Source organism: Vidua macroura, chromosome 5 (assembly GCF_024509145.1).
Source record: "Vidua macroura isolate BioBank_ID:100142 chromosome 5, ASM2450914v1, whole genome shotgun sequence".
Taxonomy (NCBI): Eukaryota; Metazoa; Chordata; class Aves; order Passeriformes; family Viduidae; genus Vidua; species Vidua macroura.
Window position 1 is genome coordinate 72829702 of NC_071575.1, and position 15527 is coordinate 72845228.

General features: G+C 60.2%; 1 protein-coding gene across 1 annotated transcript in view; it reads left to right on the top strand.

Moving 5' to 3' along the window:
* SHANK3 (SH3 and multiple ankyrin repeat domains 3) overlaps nt 1-15527 on the top strand; it is a 179018-nt gene that overhangs the window by 19853 nt on the left and 143638 nt on the right. The window contains 1 exon segment of the mRNA XM_053978334.1: nt 12841-13169. Within this exon segment, the coding sequence (XP_053834309.1) occupies nt 12841-13169 (329 nt within the window).

The window sequence follows — 15527 nt, forward strand, 5'->3', positions numbered from 1 at the left end:
CATTCCTGTCCTCCTGTCCCTCTCCCTCTGCCCCCATTCCTGTCCCTCTGTCCCCTCTGTCCCTGTCCCCATCTCTGTCCCCTCTGTCCCTGTCCACCTGTCTCTGTCCCTCTGTCCCCTCTGTGTCCCCCCATTGCTGTCCCCTCTGTCCCTGTCCTCATTCCTGTCCCCATTCCTGTCCCCTCTGTCCCTGTCCCTCTGTCCCCATTCCTGTCCCCTTTGTTGCTGTCCCCTCTGTTCCCTCTGTCCTCTCTGTCTCCATTCCTGTCCCCCTGTCCCTGTCCCAGTTCCTGTCCCCTTTGTTGATGTCCTGTCTGTCTCTCTGTCCCTGTCCCCCATTCCTGTCCCCCTGTCCCCATTCCTGTCCCCATTCCTGTCCCCCTGTCCCTCTCCCCCTGTCCCCCATTCCTGTCCCCCATTCCTGTCCCCCATTCCTGTCCTCCTGTCCCTCTCCCTCTGCCCCCATTCCTGTCCCTCTGTCCCCTCTGTCCCTGTCCCCATCTCTGTCCCCTCTGTCCCTGTCCACCTGTCTCTGTCCCCTCTGTCTGTGTCCCCCCGTTGCTGTCCCCTCTGTCCTTGTCCTCATTCCTGTCCCCCTGTCCCCTCTGTCCCTGTCCCCATTCCTGTCCCCCTGTCCCTCTGTCCCTGTCCCTCTGTCCCCATTCCTGTCCCCTCTGTCCCCTCTGTCCCTGTCCCTCTGTCCCCATTCCTGTCCCCTTTGTTGCTGTCCCCTCTGTCCCCTCTGTCCTCTCTGTCTCCATTCCTGTCCCCCTGTCCCAGTTCCTGTCCCCTTTGTTGCTGTCCTGTCTGTCTCTCTGTCCCTGTCCCCATTCCTGTCCCCCTGTCCCTCTCCCTCTGCCCCCATTCCTGTCCCCTCTGTCCCTCTGTCCCTGTCCCTCTGTCCCCTCTGTCCCTGTCCCCTCTGTCCCTGTCCCTCTGTCCCTCCGGGCCCGCAGGTCCCGCGGTGGCGCGCGTGGCGCTGCGGTTTCCATGGCGACGGTGCCGGGAATGTTCCCATGGATACGGAGCGGGATGGGGGAGCCCCGGAACCGGGGGGACAGTCCCGGATCAGGGGGACATTCCCGACCCATCCCTGATCCAGAGGGACATTCCCGGCATGGGGGAGGTGACGGGGGAGGCCCCAACATCTGTGTCCTGTCCCAACATCTGTGTCCTGTCCCCAAAATCTGTGTCCTGTCCCCAAATCTGTGTCCTGTCCCCAAATCTGTGTCCTGTCCCCAACATCTGTGTCCTGTCCCAACATCTGTGTCCTGTCCCAACATCTGTGTCCTGTCCCAACATCTGTGTCCTGTCCCCAGATCTGTCCTGTCCCAACATCTGTGTCCTGTCCCCAACATCTGTGTCCTGTCCCCAACATCTGTGTCCTGTCCCAACATCTGTGTCCTGTCCCCAAATCTGTGTCCTGTCCCCAGATCTGTGTCCTGTCTGCAAATCTGTCCTGTCCCAAAATCTGTGTCCTGTCCCCACATCTGTGTCCTGTCCCCACATCTGTGTCCTGTCCCCACATCTGTGTCCTGTCCCCAAATCTGTGTCCTGTCCCAACATCTGTGTCCTGTCCCCAACATCTGTGTCCTGTCCCCAACATCTGTGTCCTGTCCCCAAATCTGTGTCCTGTCCCCAACATCTGTGTCCTGTCCCAACATCTGTGTCCTGTCCCCAACATCTGTGTCCTGTCCCCAAATCTGTATCCTGTCTGCAAATTTGTCCTGTCCCAAAATCTGTGTCCTGTCCCCAGATCTGTCCTTTCCCCAAATCCCTCTCTTGTCCCCAAATCTCCCTCCTGACCCCAGATCTGTCCCGTCCCCAAAATCTGTGTCCTGTCCCCAAATCTCTGCCCTGTCCCCAAAATCCCTCTCTAGTCCCTAGACCTCCCTCCCGTCCCCAAATCCCTGTCCTGTCCCCAAACCTTTTCCTTGTCCCCAAACCCCTGTCCCATCCCCAAATCTGTTCTGTCCCCAAATCCTTCTCTTGTCCCTAGACCTCCCTCCTGTCCCCAAATCTCTGGCCTGTCCCCAAATCCCTCTCTTGTCCCCAAATCTCCTTCCTGACCCCAGATCTACCCTGTCCCCAAAATCTGTGTCCTGTCCCCAAATCTCTGCCCTATTGCCAAATTCCTCTCTTGTCCCCAAATCTCACTCCTGTCCCCAAATCTCTGTCCTGTCCCCAAATCCCTCTCTTGTCCCCAAATCTCCCTCCTGCCCCCAAATCTGTCCTGTCCCCAAAATCTGTGACCTGTCCCCAAATCCCTCTCTTGTCCCCAAACCTGTGAGCTGTCCCTAAAATCTGTGAGCTGTCCCCAAACCTGTGAGCTGTCCCCAGACCTCCCTCCTGTCCCCAAACCCCTCTCCAGGGGCTGGGTCTACGAGGAATTTTGGGGATTTTGTGGCACCAAACTCTGGGATCATCCCGGAAGGGCCGGGCAGGGATGGAGCGGAAAATTGGGAATGTTCTCCTGGAACACAGGAGCTCTGGGAAAATCGGGAACACAGGAGCTCTGGGCTGACCCAGTTTTGGCTTCCAGCACCTGAAGGAGCTGCAGGAAACCGGGAGAGAGAAAAATCCCAAAGGATGGAGGGACAGGACCCAGGGAATGGCTCCCACTGCCAGAGGGCAGGGATGGATGGGATCTTGGGAATTGGGAATTCCTGGCTGGGCTGGAATTGCCAGAGCAGCTGGGGCTGCCCCTGCATCCCTGGAATGTCCCAGGAAAGGCTGGAGCAGCCTGGGATGGTGGGATTGGAATGGGATGGGATTTGAGGTCCCTTCCCACCCAAACCTCTCCGGGATTCTGGGATCAAGGGGGCTCAGAATCCATCCCGAGGGATTTTTATGGAAGTTGGGGATGGAAAAGGGAAGGGAGACCCTTCCTGGAGCCCCGAGCTTCCCAGTGAAGCCCCCGGATCCCAAAATTCCTTCCTGGAGCGGAGTCGGGGTGGGGCTGGATCCAATCCCAGGCTGGGAGAGCTGGGAATGGAGGGAATTGCCTGGGAAAGGGAGATTGGGGTGGGATTTTGGGAATTGGGAATTCCTGGCTGGGCTGGAATTCCCAGAGCAGCTGGGGCTGTCCCTGGGTCCCTTGGATGGGGTTTGGAGCAGCCCGGGACAGTGGCAGGTGTCCCCAGGTGGTGGCACTGGGTGATTGTTAATGTCCCATCCCAAACCACCCCTGATCCTATTCCAGAAATCTGGAGAATCCCAAAAAACTCCGCCCGGAATTCTTCCCACGGGATCGCTGAAATCCCCCCCAGCCCGGCCCTGCTCAGGGGTGGCTCTGTCCCCGTGCCGGCCATGTGGGCACCCTGATGTCCCCGGGATGTCCCCCCCGTGTCCCGCTGGTCCCCAAGGGGGTGGCGCTCGCCCTTTGATGCCCGGCCCCTCCGCGGTGTCCCAGTGCCCCTGGAAGAGCGGGAGAGGAAAAATCCATGGAATTACCCGGCAGGCGCCGGGGACACTGCGGGGACACTGCGGGGACACTGCGGCCACCCGCGGGCGATCGATGCTCCCCGCGCTGTCCCCGTGTCCTGGCACGGGCGGGGACTCCGGGGGGGACAATCCTGATCCTGTCCCTTCTCCTGCTCCTGTCCCCTCTTTCTGTCCCCTGTCCCTGTTTCTGTCCCTTCCCCTTCTGTCCTTTCTCCTGCTCTCATCCCTGTCCCTTTCCCTGTCCCTTCTCCTGTCCCTGTCCCCTCTTTCTGTCCCCTGTCCCTTTCCCTGTCCCTTCCTCTTCTGTCCCTTCTCTTGCTATTGTCCCCTGTCCCCTGTCCCTGTCCCTTTTCACGTCCCTGTCCCCTGTCCCTGTCCCTTTCCCTGTTCCTTCTGCTCCTATCCCTGTCCTCTCTTTCTGTCCCCTCTTTCTGTCCCTGTCCCCTTTCCCTGTCCCTTCTGCTCCTGTCCCTTCTCTTGCTCCTGTCCCCTGTCCCTGTCCCTTTCCCTGTCCCCTCTTTCTGTCCCTGTCCCCTGTCCCTGTCCCCTCTTTCTGTCCCTGTCCCCTCTTTCTGTCCCTGTCCCTTTCCCTGTCCCTTCTGCTCCTGTCCCCTCTTTCTGTCCCTGTCCCTTCCCCTGCTCCTGTCCCTGTCCCCTCTTTCTGTCCCTGTCCCCTCTTTCTGTCCCTGTCCCCTCTTTCTGTCCCTGTCCCTTTCCCTGTCCCTTCCTCTCCTGTCCCTCTTTCTGTCCCCTGTCCCTGTCCCCTTCCCTGTCCCTTCCCCTGCTCCTGTCCCTGTCCCCTCTTTCTGTCCCTGTCCCTTTCCCTGTCCCTTTCCACTCCCCTGTCCCTTCTCTTGCTCCTGTCCCCTGTCCCTGTCCCCTGTCCCTGTCCCTTTCCCTGTCCCTTCTGCTCCTGTCCCTGTCCCCTCTTTCTGTCCTTGTCCCCTTTCCCTGTCCCTTCCTCTCCTGTCCCTTTTCCCTGTCTCCTGTCCCTTTTCCCTGTCCCCTGTCCCTGTCCCCGCGCTCTCCCCGCCCGGGTTTGTCCCCGAGCCCCCCCCGCGGTGACAAAGGACACGGCGGGGCTGGCCCGGCCCGCTCGGTGTCCCTGTCACGTGCCTTGGGGACAGCAGCGGTGACCTCGCCGTGCCCAGATAAGCGCGGGGACAGCCGGGCAGGGCTGGCACGGCCCCGGTGGCACCGCCAGCCCCGGGGGGGTGGCACGGCGGGGACGGAGCAGGACAGCGCGGGACAATCCCCGTGTCCCCGTGTCCCCATTCCCGAGGGTGCCGGGGTCACTCCGGAACGGCCCCGAGGGTGACAAACGGCACCGATTGTCCCCGGGCCCGGCCCGAGCGACATTCCCGAGCCTTCCAGGCAGGGACTGGATCCCTGATCCTTCCCAGAAGGGATTGGATCCCTGATCCTCCCCAGGAGGGATTGGATCCCTGATCCTTCCAGGGCAGGGATTGGATCCCTGATCCTTCCCAGAGCAGGGATTGGATCCCTGATCCTTCCAGGGGAGTGTCTGGATCCCTGATCCTTCCAGGGCAGGGATTGGATCCCTGATCCTTCCCAGAGCAGGGATTGGATCCCTGATCCTTCCAGGGCAGGGATTGGATCCCTGATCCTTCCCAGGGCAGGGATTGGATCCCTGATCCTTCCCAGGGCAGGGACTGGATCCCTGATCCTTCCAGGGCAGGGATTGGATTCCTGATCCTTCCAGGGGAGTGTCTGGATCCCTGATCCTTCCCAGGGCAGGGACTGGCTCCCTGATCCTTCCAGGGGAGTGTCTGGATCCCTGATCCTTCCCAGGGCAGGGATTGGATCCCTGATCCTTCCAGGGCAGGGATTGGATCCCTGATCCTTCCCAGGAGGGATTGGATCCCTGATCCTTCCCAGAGCAGGGATTGGATCCCTGATCCTTCCCAGGGCAGGGATTGGATCCCTGATCCTTCCAGGGGAGTGTCTGGATCCCTGATCCTTCCCAGAAGGGATTGGATCCCTGATCCTTCCAGGGCAGGGATTGGATCCCTGATCCTTCCAGGGGAGTGTCTGGATCCCTGATCCTTCCCAGAAGGGATTGGATCCCTGATCCTTCCAGGGCAGGGATTGGATCCCTGATCCTCCCCAGGAGGGATTGGATCCCTGATCCTTCGAGGGCAGGGACTGGATCCCTGATCCTTCCAGGGGAGTGTCTGGATCCCTGATCCTTCCAGGGCAGGGATTGGATCCCTGATCCTTCCCAGGGCAGGGATTGGATCCCTGATCCTTCCAGGGGAGTGTCTGGATCCCTGATCCTTCCCAGAAGGGATTGGATCCCTGATCCTTCCAGGGCAGGGACTGGATCCCTGATCCTCCCCAGGAGGGACTGGATCCCTGATCCTTCCCAGAAGGGATTGGATCCCTGATCCTTCCAGAGCAGGGACTGGATCCCTGATCCTCCCCAGGAGGGATTGGATCCCTGATCCTTCGAGGGCAGGGACTGGATCCCTGATCCTTCCAGGGGAGTGTCTGGATCCCTGATCCTTCCAGGGCAGGGATTGGATCCCTGATCCTTCCCAGGGCAGGGATTGGATCCCTGATCCTTCCAGGGGAGTGTCTGGATCCCTGATCCTTCCCAGAAGGGATTGGATCCCTGATCCTTCCAGGGCAGGGACTGGATCCCTGATCCTCCCCAGGAGGGACTGGATCCCTGATCCTTCCCAGAAGGGATTGGATCCCTGATCCTTCCAGAGCAGGGACTGGATCCCTGATCCTCCCCAGGAGGGATTGGATCCCTGATCCTTCGAGGGCAGGGACTGGATCCCTGATCCTTCCAGGGGAGTGTCTGGATCCCTGATCCTTCCAGGGCAGGGATTGGATCCCTGATCCTTCCCAGGGCAGGGATTGGATCCCTGATCCTTCCAGGGGAGTGTCTGGATCCCTGATCCTTCCCAGAAGGGATTGGATCCCTGATCCTTCCAGGGCAGGGACTGGATCCCTGATCCTCCCCAGGAGGGACTGGATCCCTGATCCTTCCCAGAAGGGATTGGATCCCTGATCCTTCCAGAGCAGGGATTGGATCCCTGATCCTCCCCAGGAGGGATTGGATCCCTGATCCTTCGAGGGCAGGGACTGGATCCCTGATCCTTCCAGGGGAGTGTCTGGATCCCTGATCCTTCCAGGGCAGGGATTGGATCCCTGATCCTTCCCAGGGCAGGGATTGGATCCTTGATCCTTCCCAGGGCAGGGATTGGATCCCTGATCCTTCCAGGGGAGTGTCTGGATCCCTGATCCTTCCCAGGGCAGGGATTGGATCCCTGATCCTCCCCAGGGCAGGGATTGGATCCCTGATCCTTCCCAGGGCAGGGATTGGATCCTTGATCCTTCCCAGGGCAGGGATTGGATCCCTGATCCTTCCCAGGGCAGGGATTGGATCCCTGATCCTTCCCAGGGCAGGGATTCGATCCCTGATCCTCCCCAGGAGGGATTGGATCCCTGATCCTCCCCAGGAGGGATTGGATCCCTGATCCTTCCAGGGCAGGGATTGGATCCCTGATCCTTCCCAGAGCAGGGATTGGATCCCTGATCCTTCCAGGGGAGTGTCTGGATCCCTGATCCTTCCAGGGCAGGGATTGGATCCCTGATCCTTCCCAGAGCAGGGATTGGATCCCTGATCCTTCCAGGGCAGGGATTGGATCCCTGATCCTTCCCAGGGCAGGGATTGGATCCCTGATCCTTCCCAGGGCAGGGACTGGATCCCTGATCCTTCCAGGGCAGGGATTGGATTCCTGATCCTTCCAGGGGAGTGTCTGGATCCCTGATCCTTCCCAGGGCAGGGACTGGCTCCCTGATCCTTCCAGGGGAGTGTCTGGATCCCTGATCCTTCCCAGGAGGGATTGGATCCCTGATCCTTCCAGGGCAGGGATTGGATCCCTGATCCTTCCCAGGGCAGGGACTGGCTCCCTGATCCTTCCAGGGGAGTGTCTGGATCCCTGATCCTTCCCAGGGCAGGGATTGGATCCCTGATCCTTCCAGGGCAGGGATTGGATCCCTGATCCTTCCCAGGAGGGATTGGATCCCTGATCCTTCCCAGAGCAGGGATTGGATCCCTGATCCTTCCCAGGGCAGGGATTGGATCCCTGATCCTTCCAGGGGAGTGTCTGGATCCCTGATCCTTCCCAGAAGGGATTGGATCCCTGATCCTTCCAGGGCAGGGATTGGATCCCTGATCCTTCCAGGGGAGTGTCTGGATCCCTGATCCTTCCCAGAAGGGATTGGATCCCTGATCCTTCCAGGGCAGGGATTGGATCCCTGATCCTCCCCAGGAGGGATTGGATCCCTGATCCTTCGAGGGCAGGGACTGGATCCCTGATCCTTCCCAGAAGGGATTGGATCCCTGATCCTTCCAGGGCAGGGATTGGATCCCTGATCCTTCCCAGGGCAGGGACTGGATCCCTGATCCTCCCCAGGGCAGGGATTGGATCCCTGATCCTTCCAGAGCAGGGACTGGATCCCTGATCCTCCCCAGGAGGGATTGGATCCCTGATCCTTCGAGGGCAGGGACTGGATCCCTGATCCTTCCAGGGGAGTGTCTGGATCCCTGATCCTTCCAGGGCAGGGATTGGATCCCTGATCCTTCCCAGGGCAGGGATTGGATCCCTGATCCTTCCAGGGGAGTGTCTGGATCCCTGATCCTTCCCAGAAGGGATTGGATCCCTGATCCTTCCAGGGCAGGGACTGGATCCCTGATCCTCCCCAGGAGGGACTGGATCCCTGATCCTTCCCAGAAGGGATTGGATCCCTGATCCTTCCAGAGCAGGGACTGGATCCCTGATCCTCCCCAGGAGGGATTGGATCCCTGATCCTTCGAGGGCAGGGACTGGATCCCTGATCCTTCCAGGGGAGTGTCTGGATCCCTGATCCTTCCAGGGCAGGGATTGGATCCCTGATCCTTCCCAGGGCAGGGATTGGATCCCTGATCCTTCCAGGGGAGTGTCTGGATCCCTGATCCTTCCCAGGGCAGGGACTGGATCCCTGATCCTTCCAGGGGAGTGTCTGGATCCCTGATCCTTCCCAGGGCAGGGATTGGATCCCTGATCCTTCCCAGGGCAGGGATTGGATCCCTGATCCTTCCAGGGGAGTGTCTGGATCCCTGATCCTTCCCAGGGCAGGGATTGGATCCCTGATCCTCCCCAGGGCAGGGATTGGATCCCTGATCCTTCCCAGGGCAGGGATTGGATCCTTGATCCTTCCCAGGGCAGGGATTGGATCCCTGATCCTTCCCAGGGCAGGGATTGGATCCCTGATCCTTCCCAGGGCAGGGATTGGCTTCCTGGTTCTTCCAGGTGAGGGATTGGATCCCAGCTCCTTCCAGGGCAGGGACTGGATCCCTGATCTTTCCAGGTTTCATTCCCCTGATTTTTCCAGGATCCCTGATCCAGGGGAGGGGTTTTGTCACCCTGATCCTTCCACATTCCCTGATCCAGGTGAGCCTTTGGCTCCCTGATTTTTCCAGGTTTGGTTCCCTCGATCCTTCCAGGATTCCTGAGCCAGGCGAGGCTTTGGCAGCCGGAGCCACAGGGTTGGATCTGGCCCTGGAAGGGCGGGAATTGTTTGGGATCTGTGGAATGAAGGGCAGGAATTGTTTGGGATCCGTGGAAGGGCAGGAATTGTTTGGGATCTCTGGAAGGGCAGGAATTGTTTGGGATCTCTGGAAAGAAGAGCAGGAATTGTTTGGGATCTGTGGAAGAGCGGGAATTGTTTGGGATCTCTGGAAAGAAGGGCAGGAATTGTTTGGGATCTGTGGAAGAGCGGGAATTGTTTGGGATCTCTGGAAAGAAGGGCAGGAATTGTTTGGGATCCGTGGAAGGGCGGGAATTGTTTGGGATCTCTGGAAGGGCGGGAATTGTTTGGGATCTGTGGAAGGCTGGGAATTGTTTGGGATCTCTGGAAAGAAGAGCAGGAATTGTTTGGGATCCGTGGAAGGGCAGGAATTGTTTGGGATCCGTGGAAGAGCAAGAATTGTTTGGGATCTCTGGAAGGGTGGGAATTGTTTGGGATCTGTGGAATGAAGGGCAGGAATTGTTTGGGATCCGTGGAAGGGCAGGAATTGTTTGGGATCTCTGGAAGGGCAGGAATTGTTTGGGATCTGTGGAAGAGCGGGAATTGTTTGGGATCTATGGAAAGAAGGGCAGGAATTGTTTGGGATCTGTGGAAAGAAGGGCAGGAGTTGTTTGGGATCTCTGGAAGGGCAGGAATTGTTTGGGATCTCTGGAAGGGCAGGAATTGTTTGGGATCCGTGACCCCTCTCCCATGTGGCTGGGCAGTGACAATTCCAGGGCTGGAAAATCCCAGTTGGGATTTTCCCAGTTCTTCCTGGGCGCATTCCCAGTGATCCCAGTGATCCCAGCAGGACGCCAGGTGTCCCTGTCATTCCCGGCTGGTTTTCCCAGGAAAAGCTCGGGAACGGCCTCACCTGGGCACACACCGAGCCAGGTGCTTCCCAAAAACCCTGTTCCCAAAGGATCCCGGATTTTCTGGATCGGGATGTGGGCATGAGGAGGAGGCAGCAGCTTCCCAGCCCTCCCTGGGCTTGGGGAAAGTGGGAAAGCTGGGAAAGGGAGGGAATTTAACCCTGATTCCAGCAGGGAGAAATTCCAATCCCAGGGAGAAATCCCATTCCTTGGGAAAAGCTTCAATGCCAGGAAAAAATGCCAATCCCAGGGAAAAAAAAATCCAATTCCCAGGGAAAAGCTCCGATCCCAGGGAAAAGCTCCAATCCAATCCAAAAAAAACCCAAAAATCCCCCAAAAAATCCCCAAAATCCTTTCCAGGTCTCCCCATCCCGCTGCCCTTTTCCCAGGGTTCTCCCAGCTAGATTCCCTCTGGAATTTCCCTCTGGAATTTCTGTTCTCTCTGGAATTTCTGTTCCCTCTGGAATTGCTGCTCCCAGTGCTGGAATTCGGGAAAGGCTCTGGATTTATAATCCCAAAATGATGGGAAGAAGGGCGGGAAATCTGGGAATTCTGTTCCCACAGGAAAAGGTGGGAGGGCGGCTCTGCTCTGACCTTCTTGGGAAAGCTCAGAAATCCAAGGAATTTTCAGAAATCCAAGGAAAACGCCACTGCAGGGGGAAAAAAATCCTGGAATATTTTTCTAGCTCCCTTGGATGCTTTTCCAATATTTTTTTTTCCCTGCTGTTGGAATGAAGCTCTTTGGGTTGTATTTCCTAAAAGATTCCATGGATTCATTGGAAAAAAAAAAAAGTGGATTTTTTTTTTTTTTTTGAGTTTGCGAGCAGAGAAGTCAGTTTAAGGAATGGAATTTGGGGAATTATTCCGCTGTGGAATTTTTTCCAACCTTTCTCAGCCGGGGCCTTAAAATTATTGAGGGAATTAATGAGGGATGGAACAAAAAAAAAAAAAAAAAAAGGGAAAAAATCCCAGGGATCGCCATCTGGAGCGCTCCATTTGCGGGATAACGAGGCAGAGAGAGGGGAAAAAATGGGAATAAATCAAATCCAGGATTTGGGAAAGGGGGGAGGAGAATTTGGGATGGGATCAGGGCATGGATGCAAAGGGATCCAAAGGGTTTTCCCGTCTATCCCAGGCCACGGGGCGGGAGGATCCCGTGGTTTTCCCTGTTTATCCCGATTTTTCTCCTTCCCAAGTGCGTTTCCCCGGCTGGAATTTTGGGGTTCTCCTGCTCTTTTTCCTCATCCCTCAGGGTGGGATCCCAAAGTTCCTTTGTGGGGGTGCCTTTAGTGCATGGATCCTACAGGGAGAATTCCATGGAATTCCTGGGGAGATTCCAGGTTTGAAGTGGAGCTGATCCCAGAAAACTCAGGAATGGGCCCTGCTGGGGGAATTCCATGGAATTCCTGCAGAAGATCCCATGCAGGAGCAGGGCTGGAGTCCCAAAATCCCTTTGTGGGGTCCCTTTAGGGGATGGATCCTCCTGGGGGAATTCCATGGAATTCCTGAGAAGATTCCATGTGAAAAGTGGGGCTGATCCCAGAAAACTCCCGGGAATGGGCCCTGCTGGGGGAATTTTTGGGATGCAGGGGTCCCTTCCAGGGAAGGGCCCTTCCTGGGGATATTCCAGAGGGTCCCTGTGGGAATGTCCATGCACATCCTGGGGATCCCTTCCCAGGGGATGGACGCTCCCTGCTGAGGGTGGGAATTCCAGGAGTCCCTTCCCAGATTTCTCCTGAGGAATGGTCACTTTTTAGGGACAATCCCTCTTGGGGGGGGGGGTTGTGGGATCCTGTGGGAATATCCATAGGGAGAGTGGGAATTCACTCCTGGACCTTTCCTGGGGAACGGCCCTTCCTGAGGATGCTCCGAGCTGGGAGTGGGAATTCCAGGAGTCCCTTCCCAGATTTCTCCTGGGAACAGGCAGGAGAAGGAAAGGCCCTTCCTGGGGGGACATTCCAGAGGGTCCCTGTGGGAATGTCCATGTCCATCCTGGAGATCCTTTCCCAGGGGACGATCCCTGCTGGGAATGGGGGTTCCAGAGTCCCTCCCCGGGTTTCTCCTGGGGAATGGCCCTTCCTGGGGACACTCCCAGCTGGGGATGGGAATTCCGGGAATCCTTTCCCAGATTTCTCTATCCTTGGGAATGCCCTTCCTGGGGGGGACATTCCGGAGTGTCCCTGTGGGAATGTCCACGTGGGGAGTGGGAATTCACTCCTGGACCTTTCCTGGGGACCCGGCCCTTCCTGGGGGGGGACATTCCGGAGTGTCCCTGTGGGAATGTCCACGTGGGGAGTGGGAATTCACTCCTGGACCTTTCCTGAGGATCCGGCCCTTCCTGGGGGGGGACATTCCAGAGGGTCCCTGTGGGAATGTCCACGTGGGGAGCGGGAATTCACTCCTGGACCTTTCCTGGGGACCCGGCCCTTCCTGGGGGGGGGACATTCCAGAGGGTCCCTGTGGGAATGTCCACGTGGGGAGCGGGAATTCACTCCTGGACCTTTCCTGGGGACCCGGCCCTTCCTGGGGGGGGACATTCCAGAGGGTCCCTGTGGGAATGTCCACGTGGGGAGCGGGAATTCACTCCTGGACCTTTCCTGGGGACCCGGCCCTTCCTGGGGGGGGGACATTCCAGAGGGTCCCTGTGGGAATGTCCACGTGGGGAGTGGGAATTCACTCCTGGACCTTTCCTGGGGACCCGGCCCTTCCTGGGGGGGACATTCCGGAGTGTCCCTGTGTGGGGGGGGGTGTCCATGCCCATCCCGGGGGTCCCTTCCCGGATTTCCCCATCCTTCGGGAGCTCCGCTTCCTGCGGGCTCTCCCACGCGGCTTTGCCGCTTCCCGGGCTCCCTCCCGGCGCTCCGGGATGCCTCTCCCGGAGCTGTCCCGCCGCTCCGCTGACCCCTGGCTTCCCCCCGCAGGGCCCCGGGCGGGCGCTGAGCGCGGCCCCGGCGCGGTGCGGAGCCCGGTGCGGGAGCGGAGCGGGCGCGGGCCGCCCGCCGCGGCGCACGGAGCATGCCTCTGAGCCCCGCGGGCAGCAAGCATGAGAGCCCCGAGTCGCCGCCGCCGGAGCCGCCGCCGGAGCGCCAGCCCCGCTCCGCCGTCAGCAGCGGGGAGCCGAGCCCCGGCCTGCGGGAGGAGCCGCGCCTGGAGCCGGCCCGGGGCCCCGGAGGGCCCCGCTCGCCCAAGCTGGCGGCCCCGGCGCGCATGGAGGAGCCCGCGCCCGGCGCCATCGTGGTGCGCATCGGCATCCCCGACCTGCAGCAGACGGTGAGTGCGGAGGGAGGCACCGGGAGGGAGAGAGGGAGGGAGGGAGCCCCGAGCGCCGGGACCGCCGCCGAGCCGGGATGCGCAGCGGGAGCCGCACCGGGAGCGCCACCGCGAGCCAGGCGCGCCGGGATGCGCAGCCCAGAGCGGCCCCGATCCGCACCCAAATCGGCCCCGGTCCGCACCCAGAGCAGCCCTCACCCTCGCTCACATCGGGCCCGATCCGCGCCCGGATCCGCGCCCCGAACCTCGCTCAGACCGGCCCCGATCCGCACCCCGAACCTCGCTCACACCGGCCCCGATCCGCACCCCGAACCTCGCTCAGACCGGCCCCGATCCGCACCCCGAACCTCGCTCAGACCGGCCCCGATCCGCGCCCCGAACCTCGCTCAGACCGGCCCCGATCCGCACCCTGATCCGCACCCGCTTCGGCGCCGCACCCGCACTGGCCGCGACCCGCATCCCGCCCGCTCCCGGCCCCGGCAGCACCGGCAGCACCGGCAGCACCGGCAAACTTCTCCCCGCCACGGGCCCGGCTGCTCGGGTCCCATTGCCCGGGTCCCCACTGCCCCGCTCCTCAGTGCTCCGGTTCTCCGCTGTCCCCGTCCCGCTGTCCCCGTCCCGGTGTCCCCATCCCGTGTCCCCATCCCGGTGTCCCCATCCCGTGTCCCCCTGCCGCTGTCCCCCCGCTCCCGCAGTGCCCGGTGGCAGCGCTGCCATCCCGGGTGCCGCGGTGCGGCCGCAGAGCGGAGCCGCTCCCCGCTCCGGGGTCCGCACCCACCGGCAGCGGGCTGGGACCGGGATTGTGATCAACTCCGGGACCGGGACCGGGATTGGGACCGGCTCCAGAACCGGGATTGGGACTGGGAACGGGATTAGAACCGGGACCAAACTGGGAATGGGACTGGGAACGGGATTAGAACCGGGGCCGGGACCGGGACCAAGCTGGGAATGGGCAGTGGGGGCGGCTCCAGCGCTGGCCTGGAACCGGGAGCGGCTCCGAGACTGGGATTGGGACTGGGATTGGGATCGGCTCCAGGACTGGGACCGGGATTGGGATCGGCTCCAGGACCGGCACTGGGACCGGGGCCGGGCTACGGGGCCATGTGGGTCTGATGGTCACTCGTGTCCAGGGTGCTGGGTGCTCTGCTGGACAGTGGTGGTGTGGTGGACACTGGAATGGGGAGATGGACACTGGAATGGTGTGGGAGATGGACACTGGAATGGGGGTGATGGACACTGGAATGGTGTGGGAGATGGACACTGGAATGGTGTGGGGGTGATGGACACTGGAATGGTGTGGGAGTGATGGACACTGGAATGGTGTGGGAGATGGACACTGGAATGGTGTGGGGGTGATGGACACTGGAATGGTGTGGGAGTGATGGACACTGGAATGGTGTGGGAGATGGACACTGGAATGGTGTGGGGGTGATGGACACTGGAATGGTGTGGGAGATGGACACTGGAATGGTGTGGGGGTGATGGACACTGGAATGGTGTGATGGACACTGGAATGGTGTGATGGACACTGGAATGGTGTGATGGACACTGGAATGGTGTGGGAGATGGACACTGGAATGGGGGGATGGACACTGGAATGGTGTGGGAGTGATGGACACTGGAATGGGGGTGATGGACACTGGAATGGGGGTGATGGACACTGGAATGGTGTGGGGGTGATGGAATGGGGGGTCATGTGCCAGTGCCAGTGGTGAGATGAGCTGGAGTGACCAGGAGTGACCCCAGGGGTGTCCCCAGGACCCCGGAGTGACCCCAGGAGTTTCCCCAGGAGTGACCCCAGGGGTGTCCCCAGGACCCCGGAGTGACCCCAGGAGTTTCCCCAGGAGTGACCCCAGGGGTGACCCAGGGGTGACCCAGGAGGGCACAGCCCTGGTGAGGGCTCAGCCGGGCACAGGGATCTGGGAACCCGGAATTCCCTGGGATTGGGGGATTTGTAGGGAGTGAGAAGCTGGAAAAGCTGGAGGGCTGCGGTGATGGGGTAATTAGCAGCCCTCATTAGGGGAGCGGGCAGCTGGAGGTGACAGAGAGGTGACAAGGGTGACAGACTTGGGGCGAGCAGAGGGCACCGAGGGTGGTCAGAGCCTCTTTGAGAGGAAAAATTCACCTTTGGGGCCTGGCGTGGGGTCCCCACGGGGACAGCGGGGTGGTGGCAGGGGACACAGGGCTGGCAGAGGCCGGTGGCACTGGGGACACCGAGCCTGTGGTGGCACTGGGGACACCGAGCTTGTGGTGAGTGGCACTGGGGACACAGAGCTGGCAGAGGTTGGTGGCACTGGGGACACAGGGCTGGCAGAGGGCATTGGGGACACCGAGCTTGTGCTGAGTGGCACTGGGGAC